This window comes from Triticum dicoccoides, chromosome 2B (genome assembly GCF_002162155.2).
Source record: "Triticum dicoccoides isolate Atlit2015 ecotype Zavitan chromosome 2B, WEW_v2.0, whole genome shotgun sequence".
In the NCBI taxonomy this organism is placed as follows: domain Eukaryota; kingdom Viridiplantae; phylum Streptophyta; class Magnoliopsida; order Poales; family Poaceae; genus Triticum; species Triticum dicoccoides.
The window spans coordinates 174,841,506-174,855,140 of NC_041383.1; the positions used below are offsets into that span (position 1 = coordinate 174,841,506).

The following is a 13,635-nucleotide window of genomic DNA, read 5'->3' on the forward strand; positions in this document are numbered from 1 at the left end:
TTGATGAAAAACAGTTTCGGCACGGTTGAAGGCCGAGCGTGACCAGGTCCGTCGGAGCGGTCAAATTTTGTTTTGCCCACCAACCAGCGCAGTCTCAATTCTGACCACGCAGGCGTGGCGAGAGGGTGCATCTCATGGCAAGCCCACGTCGCCGGCTCCCGCTCCCGCCTACCCTGTTTCCCAGGCCGGCACACGGGTTCCGCCCAAAACCATCAACTTTTGCCGCATCCCCTCGTGCCTTGGCCTTCCCCGCTCACACATACGACGACCCACCTACCATTGTCAAACCGATACCCATGGCCGGCGCTATATAAGCACTCCACGGAACATGGCACGTCCACAGCAACCAACCAACAACATAGCATCAGCACCAGCTCAAACACACATACTAGTACATAGCACGCCAAGCTAGCACTCGCGCAGAGCACAGCATGGCTGCCTCCGCGCCGAGGGTGGCCTTCGCGACGGCGGCCTCTTTGGCCGTGTACTGGCTCCTCAAGTCGTTCCTCCACACACCTCACCCCGCTCTGCTGCCGGCGGCGGCCGCCCTCGTCGCCGTCGCCATCGCCGTAGGAGCGGGAGGTAAACTTGGCGGCGGCGGCGCTCCTCCTGGGCCCGCGGCCGTGCCGGTGTTCGGCAACTGGCTGCAGGTGGGCAACGACCTCAACCACCGCTTCCTGGCGCGGCTGTCCGCGCGGTACGGCCCCGTGTTCCGGCTGCGGCTGGGCGTGCGCAACCTGGTGGTGGTGTCGGACCCGCGGCTGGCCACGGAGGTGCTCCACACGCAGGGCGTGGAGTTCGGCTCCCGCCCGCGGAACGTCGTCTTCGACATCTTCACGGCCAACGGCGCCGACATGGTCTTCACCGAGTACGGCGACCACTGGCGCCGCATGCGCCGCGTCATGACGCTGCCCTTCTTCACGGCCCGCGTCGTGCAGCAGTACCGCTCCATGTGGGAGGCCGAGATGGACGACGTGGTGTCCGACCTGCGCGGCGACTCCGCGGCCCGCGGCGCCGGCGTCGTGGTGCGCCGCAGGCTGCAGCTCATGCTCTACAACATCATGTACCGCATGATGTTCGACGCCCGCTTCGACTCCGTCCACGACCCCATGTTCGTGGAGGCCACCAAGTTCAACTCCGAGCGCAGCCGCCTCGCGCAGAGCTTCGACTACAACTACGGCGACTTCATCCCCATCCTCAGGCCCTTCCTGCGTGGCTACCTCAACAAGTGCAGGGACCTGCAGACCAGGAGGCTTGCCTTCTTCAACAGCAACTACGTCGAGAAGAGAAGGAAGGTGATGGACACGCCAGGAGACAAAGACAAGCTGCGATGCGCGATCGACCACATCCTCGCAGCAGAGAAGAGCGGCGAGATCACGCCGGAGAACGTCATCTACATCGTCGAGAACATCAACGTCGCGGCCATCGAGACGACGCTATGGTCCATCGAGTGGGCGCTCGCCGAGGTGGTGAACCACCCGGACGTGCAGCGCAAGGTCCGCGGCGAGATCAGGGACGTGCTCGGCGACGACGAGCCCATCACTGAGTCCAGCATCAGCAAGCTGGCGTACCTGCAGGCCGTCATCAAGGAGACGCTGCGGCTGCACTCCCCCATCCCGCTCCTCGTCCCCCACATGAACCTCGAGGAGGCCAGCCTCGGCGGCTACACCATTCCCAAGGGCTCCAAGGTCGTCGTCAACGCCTGGTGGTTGGCCAACAACCCGGAGCTATGGGAGAAGCCGGAGGAGTTCAGGCCGGAGAGGTTCTTGGGCGAGGAGAGCAACGTGGACGCCACGGTCGGCGGCAAGGTGGACTTCCGGTTCCTCCCGTTTGGCGTGGGCCGGCGCAGCTGCCCCGGCATCATCCTCGCGCTGCCCATCCTGGCGCTCATCGTCGGGAAGCTCGTGAGGAGCTTCGAGATGGTGCCCCCGCCAGGCGTGGACAAGCTCGACGTGAGCGAGAAAGGCGGGCAGTTCAGCCTGCACATTGCCAACCATTCCCTCGTCGCCTTCCACCCCATCTCACCATGACCAATTACTTCAACCCAAAATCCTGCTCTACATGCACAATTACCCTTTTCGGATTACAAATATATTACAGGAAATAATGTCAGTTGATTTATAAGGGGTTTACAATTTATTTATTTTTTTAAAAGGAGGATCACCCCTGGCATGTGCATAAGTGGTTTACATACGAAATGAGTTTACATAATGCTTTTCAGCTTTAAGAAATGTATGTATTTTGCAAATCGAAATATTATTGTCATTCATTAGCCCCTCTAAAGTTTGAGGCAAATGAACACATTTTTGTTCGTCGTTTCCGGGCTATATATCCTCGCTGAACTCTGGTCACTGGATCAAATTAACCTTAGTGGGTAACTAATGATTTTTCTTCTTTTAGCCACCCTTTTTCTCATTAACAAAAGTGGCATATGGTGCTCTGCCCGGTTCGTTGTTAGCGTCCTTCTGAAAGTAGAAACAGGGGTACATACCTAAGTTTACTTTGGTCGGCACATCATATTATAGAACCTGGCTTGCATATTTTAATGATGAACCTTCTCAAATAAGCTTCAGGTTTTCAAGTAAGTTGAATGCACCCTCACTAGTTCATACGAGAGCTTTCACTCATTCATAGCTCGATGTGCATCCTAACTACATGGCAAACTCTACTCCTTGCTTAGTATCGATTATAAGGTCTTCCTCTTGGCCTAATGATCAGATACAAGAGTGCAACGCTTTCCGTTTTGACTTCTTATAACTCCTCATTATGTTCACCTGGCAATGATTAGAGCATGGGATCTAAAATTATGCTGAGATTCTTCATAGGTTGATTAGTTAAAATAGCGCAGACATGAAACAAGTGATCATACTCAGTCATGTATCTCGGGTTAACCTAGAAGTGATTGCCATCTCTACATACTACCTATAGAAGATTATCGTTTTGTTGCCCATAAATATTGACATTCTTTCTAAACCTTTGACAATGGTGATTTTGATTTGTTGCATTTGGCTATCAAAGAATATGTCAGAACTTCTTTTGTGTGCATTGAGGTAGTTTAATATTTTTAATATAAACCATTTTCAAACATATTTATTATTGGTTTAGACTTGCTAAATGTGTTTGCATCAGTCAATCAAGTTCATGATAGGTAGCATTTACATAAAAAAATTATCTTTGTTATCATCTTCATGCTTGAGGACGAGCACATGATGTTGATACGTCTCCAAGATATCTATAATTTTTGTATGTTTCATGCCTGTAATCCTTGAAGTATGCAATGCCCTATAAATTCAGTTCATGTTTGTTTTGTTATTTTCAATTTTAGAAGAAAAAATAAGAAAAGTCCCTGCAAATTCCAACAAAAGTTGGTAGGAAATTTCACAGCACCCGAGGACCAAAGTCCAACACCTGGGGTGGCCCATGGGGCGTAGGCCCAGTGTGTAGGTGCCCAGATGTTGTCAACATCTATGGCCCCTAGGGCACTCATCAGTTGCCTATGGTGCCTGATGGTTTTATATACCCCCAAAACTCATACCCAATGTATGGTGCACTTTTTTGCCACCGATACTTCGCATTTCGGGGCGATCTTTGTTTAAGGCCCTGATCTGGTACTCAGTCGAAGGAGGAACTCATCTTCTTTACCACCAACCTCAATGGTTTATCATCAATAAATAATGATGCATTTTAGGAAACGTCCGATCCCGCATTATTGACCTCACATCATTGGAATTTATTGATGTCAATGACAATCATGATCTTCAAGTTGTTACACGCAGGACTTGCAGATTTTTCTCTCTCACAAGGAACTCCTCCTACCCCTCCTTGTTGAAGACAATGCAGTCGTCCGTGTGCGTCTTGTAAACAGTTATGTTGACGCCCCTTCTTTGAGGCGTACTCCAGTAGGGCCTTCATCACTCAGGATCACTACAGCAGGATGCTGCTAACGCGACACTACAATCAGAGACCCTTCGACAAAACTCTGGGCAATGTATTAATCGCAAACGGTGATGTAATAAAACCATCAAAAATGATACAAAACGTTTGTGATGGAGGAGACATCAAACACGATTCATATTATAGTTGTGTGTGCGACGTGTGGCATACAGTTCACTCGAATAAACTGTTTGCGATGAGCATAATGATGTCGCTTGAACTACATTGGTATTTCCCCAAAGAGGAAGGGATGATGCAGCACAACTACGGTAGGTATTTTCCTCTATTATGAAACCAAGGTATCAATCCAGTAGGAGAACCAAGCAACACTATGTAAACGGTACCTGCACACAAAGAACAAATACTTGCAACCCAGCGTGTTATAGGGGTTGTCAATTAGTTTGGGGTAATGGTGCCAGAAATTGTCACGTTGACGGGATAAAAATTGTGATATATTTGATAAATAGATCTCGATAAAATATGAAATAAAATAAGTAAATAAAAAGTGCAGCGAGCTATTTTTGGGTTTTTGATAATATAGATCTGAGAATAAAAGTGGCAAATAATATATCGGAAAGCAAATATGAAGAAGAATAGACCCGGGGGCCGTAGATTTCACTAGTGGATTCTCTCAAGAAAAATAGCATACGATGGGTAAACAAATTACTGTTAGGCAATTGATAGAACTTCGAATAATTATGATGATATCGAGGCAATGATCATTATATAGGCATCACTCCAAGATTAGTAGACCGACTCCTACCTGCATCTACTACTATTACTCCACACATCGACCGCTATCCAGCATGCATCTAGTGTATTAAGTTCATGGAGAAACAAAGTAATACAATAAGAACAATGACATGATGTAGGCAAGATCTATTCATGTAGGAATAGACCCCATCTTGTTATCCTTAATGGCAACGATCAATACGTGTCTTGCTGCCCCTTCTGTCACTGGGAAAGAACACCGCATGATGGAACCCATCACAAAGCACCTCTTCCCATGGCAAGAAAAATCGATCTAGTCGGCCTAACAAAACCAAAGATTCGAAGAAGAAATACAAGGCTATAAGTAATCATGCATATAAGAGATCAGAAGAGGACTCAAATAATTTTCATGGATGAAATAGATCTGATCATAAACTCAAAGTTCATCGGATCCCAACAAACACATTGTAAAAAGAGTTACATCAAGTAGATCTCCAAGAGACCATTGTATTGAGAATCGAGAGAGAGAGAGAGAGAGAGAGAGAGAGAGAGAGAGAGAGAGAGAGAGAGAGAGAGAGAGAGAGAGAGAGGAAGCCATCTAGCTACTAACTACGGACCCGTAGGTCTACAATGAACTACTCACGCATCATTGGAGAGGCACCAATGACGATGATGAACCCCTCTGTGATGGTGTCTAGATTGGATCTGGTGTTTCTGGAACTTGCGGCGGCTGGATTTATGTTTCGTCGACTCCCCTAGGATTTTTGGATTTCTGGGGTATTTATAGAGCAAAAAGGCAGTGCAGGAGGTGGCCGAGGTGGGCACAACCCACCAGGGTGCGCCCAGGTGGGTTGTGCTCCCTTCAGAGCCCCTCTGGTACTTCTATGGCCCAACATATGTCTTCTGGTCCAGAAAAAATCTCCAAAACGTTTTGCTGCGTTTGGACTCCGTTTGGTATTGATTTTCTGTGAAGTAAAAAACAAGCAAAAAACAGCAACCGACACTGGGCACTATGTCAATAGGTTAGTCCCAAAAAATGATATAAAGTTGCTATAAAATGATTGTAAAACATCCAAGAATGATAATATAACAACATGTAACAAGCAAAAATTATAGATACATTGGAGACGTATCAGCATCCCCAAGCTTAATTCCTACTCGTCCTCGAGTAGGTAAATGACAAAAACAGAATTTTCAATGTGGAATGCTACCTAACATGTTCATCACATATTCTTTTCTTTTGTAGCATGGACATTTGGACTTTTATACGGTTCAAAGCAATAGTCTAATTTTGACATGAAGATTTCAATACTCAAGCATATCAACAAGCAACCATATCTTTCAAAATATCAACACTAAAGAAAGTTATCCCTAGCCCATTATGCTCAATCATTAATCCATTCATGAAACACACTCGCATATTATCTACACCCAATGCTCAAGTACGATCATAGTGCCCCTTAGTTGGTGCTTTATAAGAGAAGATGGAGACTCAAATAAAAATAAAAATTGCATAAAGTAAATAGAATGGCCCTTCGCAGAGGGAAGTAGGGATTTGTAGAGGTGCCAGAGCTCAAAGCAAAAGAAAATAGAGAAAAAACATTTTGGGTGGCATGCTTTTCCTGTTAACAAAAATGATCAAGTAATTCCCAATAATTTTCATGTTAGATATATCATAGGCGGTTCCCAAACCGAAAATAAAGTTTATTCCTTTTTTCACCACACTTTCACATTCCATGTCTAGTCGTATCCATGGTGTCGTACATACCAACACTTTCCAAGGAATTTGTTATTTGACAACATAAAGTAAATTCATTTTCATTTCGGGACTGGGCATCACTAATACCTTTGTCGTACTCTCGTGCAATGACAAGTGAATAAACACTCATCTTGAGAATAACACATCTAGCATGGAAAAATACTAGCCAACCCCTACCGTTTCATGAGCGGTACGAGCATACAAAAAGGAAATTTATTTTGAAGATTAGAGATGGCACATACAAATTTGCTTAGAACGGCACGGAAATACCGCATATAGGTAGGTATATTGGACTCATATGACAAAATTGGGTTTAATGATTTTGGATGCACAAGTAGTATTCCTGCTTAGTACACGTGAAGGCCAGCAAAAAGATTGAGAAACATAGAACCAAGAAACAAAAAATATCATAAGCGAGCATTAAGCATAAGTGACACCGAATAGTGCACCACAAGTAGGATGTAATTTCTTTGCATAACTATTGACTTTTCGTGCTTGCATAGAAAATCACAAACCTTAACATCAATATTCTTACTAAAGCACAATTACTCATCAACATGACTCACATATCACTATCATCATATCGCAGAACTATTACAAAGAATCAAGTTTAATTTGTCCAATGATCTTCATGAAAGTTTTTATTATATCCCTCTTGAATATCTATCACTTTGGGACTAGTTTCATATGTTGCTTTCTAGCTCAAACGAATCTAAGTGAAGAACATGAGCTTAAAAAAATTTCGCCTCTCAAAATAATATAAGTGAAGCATGAGAGAATTTTATCAAAAATTACTAACTCCAAAATAAATCTAAGTGAAGCATGAGAGCATTTCTTTAAAAATATTAAAGCACACCGTGCTAAAAAAGATATAAGTGAAGCACTAGCAATTTCATAGCTCAAAAGATTTAAGTGAAGCACAAAGAGCAACTCTAACAAATCATAGCATAATTTTGGCTCTCTCGAAAAAGGTGTGTTCAGCAAGGATACTTGACACACAAAAAAGCAAAACAAGCAAAGACTCATATAATACAAGACGCTCCAAGCAAAAGTCATGATATGTGACGAATACAAATATAGCTCCAAGTAAAATACCGATGGTCGTTAGAAGAAAGAGGGGATGCCACCCAGGGCATCCCCAAGCTTAGTTTCTTGTTTCTTCTTGAATATTACCTTGGGGTGCCGTGGGCACCCCCAAGCTTAGGCTCTTATTACTCCTTGTTCCTTCATCCATCGTGATCTCACACAAAACTTGAAAACTTTAATCACACAAAACTTAACAAAACCTTCGTGAGATCCGTTGGTATAACAAAGCAAATCAGCACTCTAAGTACTGTTGCAAACTGATTCACATTTTATTATTGCATTATATCTACTTTATTACAACTTTGCTATGGCTCATACCCCCCGATACAACCCATAGATTCATCAAAATAAGCACACAATGCAACGAAAACAGAATCTGTCAAAAACAGAACAGTCTATAGCAATCTAAAAACTTCATATACTTCTGTAACTCCAAAACTTCTAAAAAAATTAGGATAACGTGGGCAATTTGTATATCAATCTTGTGTAAAAAATCAGAGAAAAACAAGTTTATGTGAATTTCTAAAATTGTTTTACTAGGACCAAAAGTTTCTATTTTTCAACAAGATCAAATCAACTATCACCCAACATGATCCCAAAGGCTTTGCTTGGCCAAACATTAATTATAACAAAAAACACAATCACAACGGAGGCATAATTGTGCAAATACTCAAGAACAGAAAGAAAAAGGCAAAATTAAATTTTATTCATTGGGTCGCCTCCCAATAAGCGCTAGCTAGGCATAAAGCATAGATTCAAGTATTGTCATCTTTAGTTCTAGATCCATAAGATGCCCTCATGATTGATTCATATGGTGGCTTAATTCTTGTTCTAGGGAAGTGTTCCATTTTCTTTCTTAGTGGAAACTGAAACTTAATATTGCCTTCTTCCATATCAATCACGACACCAATAGTACGTAAAAACGGTCTACCAAGTATAATTGGACAAGATGGATTGCAATCAATATCAAGGACAATGAAATATATGGGCACATAATTCCTATTTGCAAGAATAAGAACATCATTAATTCTTCCCATAGGCTTTTTAATACTAGAATCCGCCAAGTGCAAATTTAAAGAACACCCTTCAGTATTGGTAAAACCAAGCACATCACATAAAGATTTCGGAATTGTGGAAACACTAGCACCCAAATCACATAAAGCAAAACACTCATAATTTTTTATCTTGACTTTGATGGTGGGTTCCCGTTCATCATGTAATTTTCTAGGAATTGAGATCTCTAATTCCAACTTTTCTTCCAAAGCTTTCATCATGGCATCTATGATACGTTTAGTAAAAGCTTTATTTTGTTCATAAGCATGGGGTGAATTAATCATGGATTGCAACAAATATATACAATAAATCAAAGAGCAATTATCATAATTAAAGTCTTTGTAATCCAAAAGAGTGGGCACATCACTAGTTAAAGTTTTGCCCTCTCCAAATCCACTTTTATCTTTTTTTTTCATCAAGATTTTCACCCTCCGAATTATCGGGATGCCTTCTAACTAAAGTTGACTCTTCTCCAGTCCCTTTATCATCAATTTTAATCTTGCTAAACAAGGAATCAATAGAAGAAACACCAATTACTTTAATATCTTCATCACTTTTATCTTCTAACGAGATTGGTTTAGCGGCCATTTCATTTACTAGGGTAGCTTGTGCATCGGATATTTTGCCTAGCAAACTTTCAGCAAAAGCATACTTAGATTGGAGATTACAAACTTCTCTAATAATATCATCAAGTTGTTTTGTTATAGCATCCAACTCAATAGAGTGTTCTTTAAGTTGTTTGGTAAAATATTTATTGTGCTCAAATTGTGTAGCCATATATTCCTTAGTACTTTTCTCAATTTCTAGCAAAATATTGGGGTAAGCAACATCATAATATTTTCTTTGAGGCATCATGATTACGCAAACAAGATTGCACACAACAACAGATCTGACGAGAAAACGGCGAATAAAAAAGAGGGCGAATAAAACGACAAATGGTTGTGAAGTGGGGGAGATGAAAACGAGAGGAGAATGGAAAATTATGTAAATTGCAAGGAGATGATATTTGTGATTAGGAACCTGATAGACGTTGATGATGTCTCCCCGACAACGGCACAAAAAATTCCTTTTGATGTCGCTTGAACTACGTCGGTATTTTCCCAAACAGGAAGGGATGATGCAGCACAGCTACGGTAGGTATTTCCCTCAGTTATGAAACCAAGGTATCAATCTAGTAGGAGAACCAAGCAACACTATGTAAACGGTCCTGCACACAAAGAACAAATACTTGCAACCATGTGTTAAAGGGGTTGTCAATCTCTTTCGGGTAAGCGTGCCTAAAATTATCACGTTGACAGGATAAAAATTGTGATAGATTGGATAAATAGATCTCGATAAAATGCAAAATAAAATAAGTAAATAAAAAGTGCAGAGAGGTATTTTTGGGTTTTTGATAATATAGATCTGAAAATTAAAGTGGCAAATAATAGATCAGAAAACAAATATGAAGAAGAATAGACCCGGGGGCATAAATTTCACTAGTGGCTTCTCTCAAGAAAGATAGCATATGGTGGGTAAACAAATTACTGTTGGGCAATTGATAGATCTTCAAATAATTATGATGATATCGAGGCAATGGTCATTATATAGGCATCACGTCCAAGATTAGTAGACCGACTCCTACCTGCATCTACTATTATTACTCCACACATCGACCGCTATCCAGCATGCATCTAGTGTATTAAGTTCATGGAGAAACGGAGTAATGCAATAAGAACGATGACATGATGTAGACAAGATCTATTCATGTAGGAATAGACCCCATCTTGTTATCCTTAATGGCAACGATCAATACGTGTCTTGCTGCCCCTTCTGTCACTGGGAAAGAACACTGCACGACCGAACCCATCACAAAGCACCTCTTCCCATGGCAAGAAAAACAATCTAGTCAACCTAACTAAACCAAAGATTTGAAGAAGAAATACGAGGCTATGAGTAATCGTGCATATAAGAGATCAAAAGAAGAAGAAGAAGAAGAAGAAGAAGAAGAGAAGAAGAAGAAGAAGAAGAAGAAGAAGAAGAAGAAGAAGTAGTAGTAGTTTATGACATTTATGAGGTTACCAAGGTTATGATGCCGTTTTTGACCTAAGTAAGCTAATTATGCCATTTTTTACATAAGTAAGCTAAGTACAGGTCATTATTGAGCTAACCTAGGTAACTAAGCATATTAGAGCTAACTTAGGTCATTTTGGAGGAAACAGAGCTAAGTATAGGTCATTTTAGAGCTAACTTAGGTAAAATGAATCATCTTGGAGCCAAGTAAGCTTATTATGTCATTTTGGAGGAAAATAAGCTAAGTATATAACATTTATGAGGTTACCAAGGTTATTATGCCACTTTCGACCTAAGTAAGCTAATTATGCCATTTTTGACATAAGTAATCTAAGTATATGTCATTATTGAGCTAACCTAGGTAACTAAGCATATTAGAGCTAACTTAGGTCATTTTGGAGGAAACAAAGCTAAGTATAGGTCATTTAAGAGCTAACTTAGGTAAAATGGATCATTTTAGAGCTAAGTAAGCTTATTATTTCATTTTGGAGGAAAATAAGCTAAGTATATGACATTTATGAGGTTACCAAGGTTATTATGCAATTTTTGACCTAAGTAAGCAAATTATGCTATTTTTTACATAAGTAAGCTAAGTATAAGTCATTATTGAGCTAACCTAGGTAACTAAGCATATTAGAGCTAACTTAGGTCATTTTGGAGGAAACAAATCCAAGTATATGTCATTACAGAGCTAACTTAGGTAAAATAAGCTTATTATGTCATTTTGGAGAAAAATAAGCTAAGTATACGACATTTATGAGCTAAGCAAGGTTATTATGCAATTTTTGACATAAGTAATCAAATTATGTCATAAATGAACTAAATAAAGCTAAATATAGATCATTATGCATTTGTTAAGCAAAACATTAGAGAAAACTTACCGTCATCACGGAGGTGAAGCACCAGGGTTTCTCGTGTCCGTACCACCTGGAGAAGGATCATGGGATGCTTGTCTGGAATTACGCTGCACCAAATATCATTTGCAATGTCTCGTTAGCATGCATGATGACACTCAAATGTTAAGACTAGTAACTAATGACCATTCAAATGAAAATCATCGTGGTCCCAGGAGCAATGACTGGCATCGGCGGAGGGGTCTGACCAGTCTTCTCGCACACAGACTGCACATTTGGTTTTGATGAGTCAGTCATATTAGTTAGTAATGAAACGAGCATTACGTTCATGATTTGGCTAATATGCAAAAGAAACTTACAACGAGGAGCTCGTACATGGCCCGGTTCGCCATGTTATTCTGTGCCCTCTCCTCTTCCAACAACCTAGATGTCCTCTCCTTCAACTCCCGCTCCGTATCTGCTGCCTGCCAGTCCCTCTCCTGCAAAAGCGCCTGGGTTCTCTCTCTCTCTCTCTCAGAGTAGCCTGCAACACCACTCCTCGTTAGCATTGTAATCATCGATGGCCGTACACACAGTGTAATGGAGGAAAGATATATGAGTCTGTATAACTAACCTCGAAGGCGAGCTCGACTGGCCGTGGACGAGGCCTTATCTCAGGACAGGAGCTCGTTTGGAGCGTCTTGATCTCCGGGAGAGTGTGAGGACAACGTATAAGTCCATCTCCAATGGCTATCAAGCCATGGGACTTCTCGCCGCCAGATATCATCACCAGCTTTGAATCAAACTTATGGCTCGGGTTAAAGTCCTCCCCTTTCCTCGGCCTCCCCTCATCTCTGTACCTCACGAGCTTGTTGTGGAAGGAGATGTTGGTGAAGTTATCCGGATGATCGAGGTCAGATACAGAGAATGTCTTGGCCTTCTTGTACGAGGCAGTATGGGCCATGGCATAGAGGTCGTACACCTCTGGCACCTCCACCTTATTGTGTCATGCCTAAAAGAGAGGAACAGAGTAAATTAGTAATTAAAGGGTTCAAGCTAGCATGAAGAATGAATTGCATTAATCTTGAAGCAAACCACATACCGAGTTCTGCCCGAACTGATATAAGTTTGTGTTGCCTTGATATGGTGTGGCACACCTTCCATTTGGGCACGCCGGTCCTTGGCATTGTTGTGGAGGGATAGACATTGGTATGAGCACCACTCATCCACCAACGCCTCCCAATAATACATCTTATCCGCACACCATCTCAGGGGTACCTAAGTTAGTAAAGAGAAATTTGAGCGCTACGCCTACAAATCAAATCAAGGAAACTAAGTACAAGGCCCTAAGAATAGGTAATTACCTTCATGTACTGCTCCTTCTTCAGAAACTTTCCGCGGGGCGACGGCTTGGTCTTCTTAATACCACGTTAGGAGTAGTAGTCTCAAACAGCCTACACCCGTGCCTCGTGTCGTAAGTTTTGTAGTAAGCGCTTGCACTCGGCATCGATAACCTGTGCCGTGGCCTCCTTGTATCCCTCCTCACACCTGTAGAAGGTCTGCAGTGAAACAAGACAACATTGATTAGTGCAATAACTTGCTACTGTTGATTTTTAATTGTGTAAAGGATAAATTACCAAAAACTTTCTAATCACCATGTCGGCCCTCGTGTGGCAGAAGACACCATCGATCATCTCCTTCGGTGGGGCCGGTGTAGCCAAGTAGTGCTCCCAGCTCAATCCTAGCTGTGGAAGCTGACTCTCACCAGGCAACGTGATAAACCCTGGGAAGTTTTGCCGGCAAATCACACCAAGGACGGTGTTGGGCCTGTGGACATCCTGGGCATGTAGCCAATCCCTGCAGTATGACAAGGCCAACACATTAGATATTTAAAGAAACATGAAGGCAAAAGGTACAAAAAGAGTAAATGCACTTATCCCTCGGCGATCCTTGACCCTCGACCCTTTGGCGATCCTCGACCATTGTTCCTAACCCTCGACCCCTCGGCGACCGACAATCCTCGACCCTCGACCCCTCAGCGACCCTCGACCCTCGACCCCTTGGAGATCCTCGATCCTTGACCCCTCGGCGATCCTCGACCCTCGTTGCCGACCCTCGACCACTGGGTGACTGGCGATCCTTGACACCCTCGTTCCCAACCCTCGACCCCTCGACGACCGGTGATCCTCGGCCCTCGACCCCTCGGCG

General features: G+C 42.8%; 1 protein-coding gene across 1 annotated transcript; it reads left to right on the forward strand.

The window, feature by feature from the left end:
• Positions 1-380: 380 nt before the first annotated feature.
• On the forward strand, positions 381-2,240 carry LOC119367479 (cytochrome P450 CYP73A100-like). Its single transcript, XM_037632977.1, has one exon. It carries the CDS (start codon positions 432-434, stop codon positions 2,028-2,030), a length of 1,599 nt encoding a protein of 532 aa, XP_037488874.1. The 5' UTR covers positions 381-431; the 3' UTR covers positions 2,031-2,240.
• The last annotated feature ends 11,395 nt before the right edge of the window (positions 2,241-13,635 follow it).

Bases quoted from the DNA above. Each gene is read 5' to 3' on its own strand.
- LOC119367479 (XM_037632977.1), top strand. From the start codon at position 432: ATGGCTGCCTCCGCGCCGAGGGTGGCCTTCGCGACGGCGGCCTCTTTG.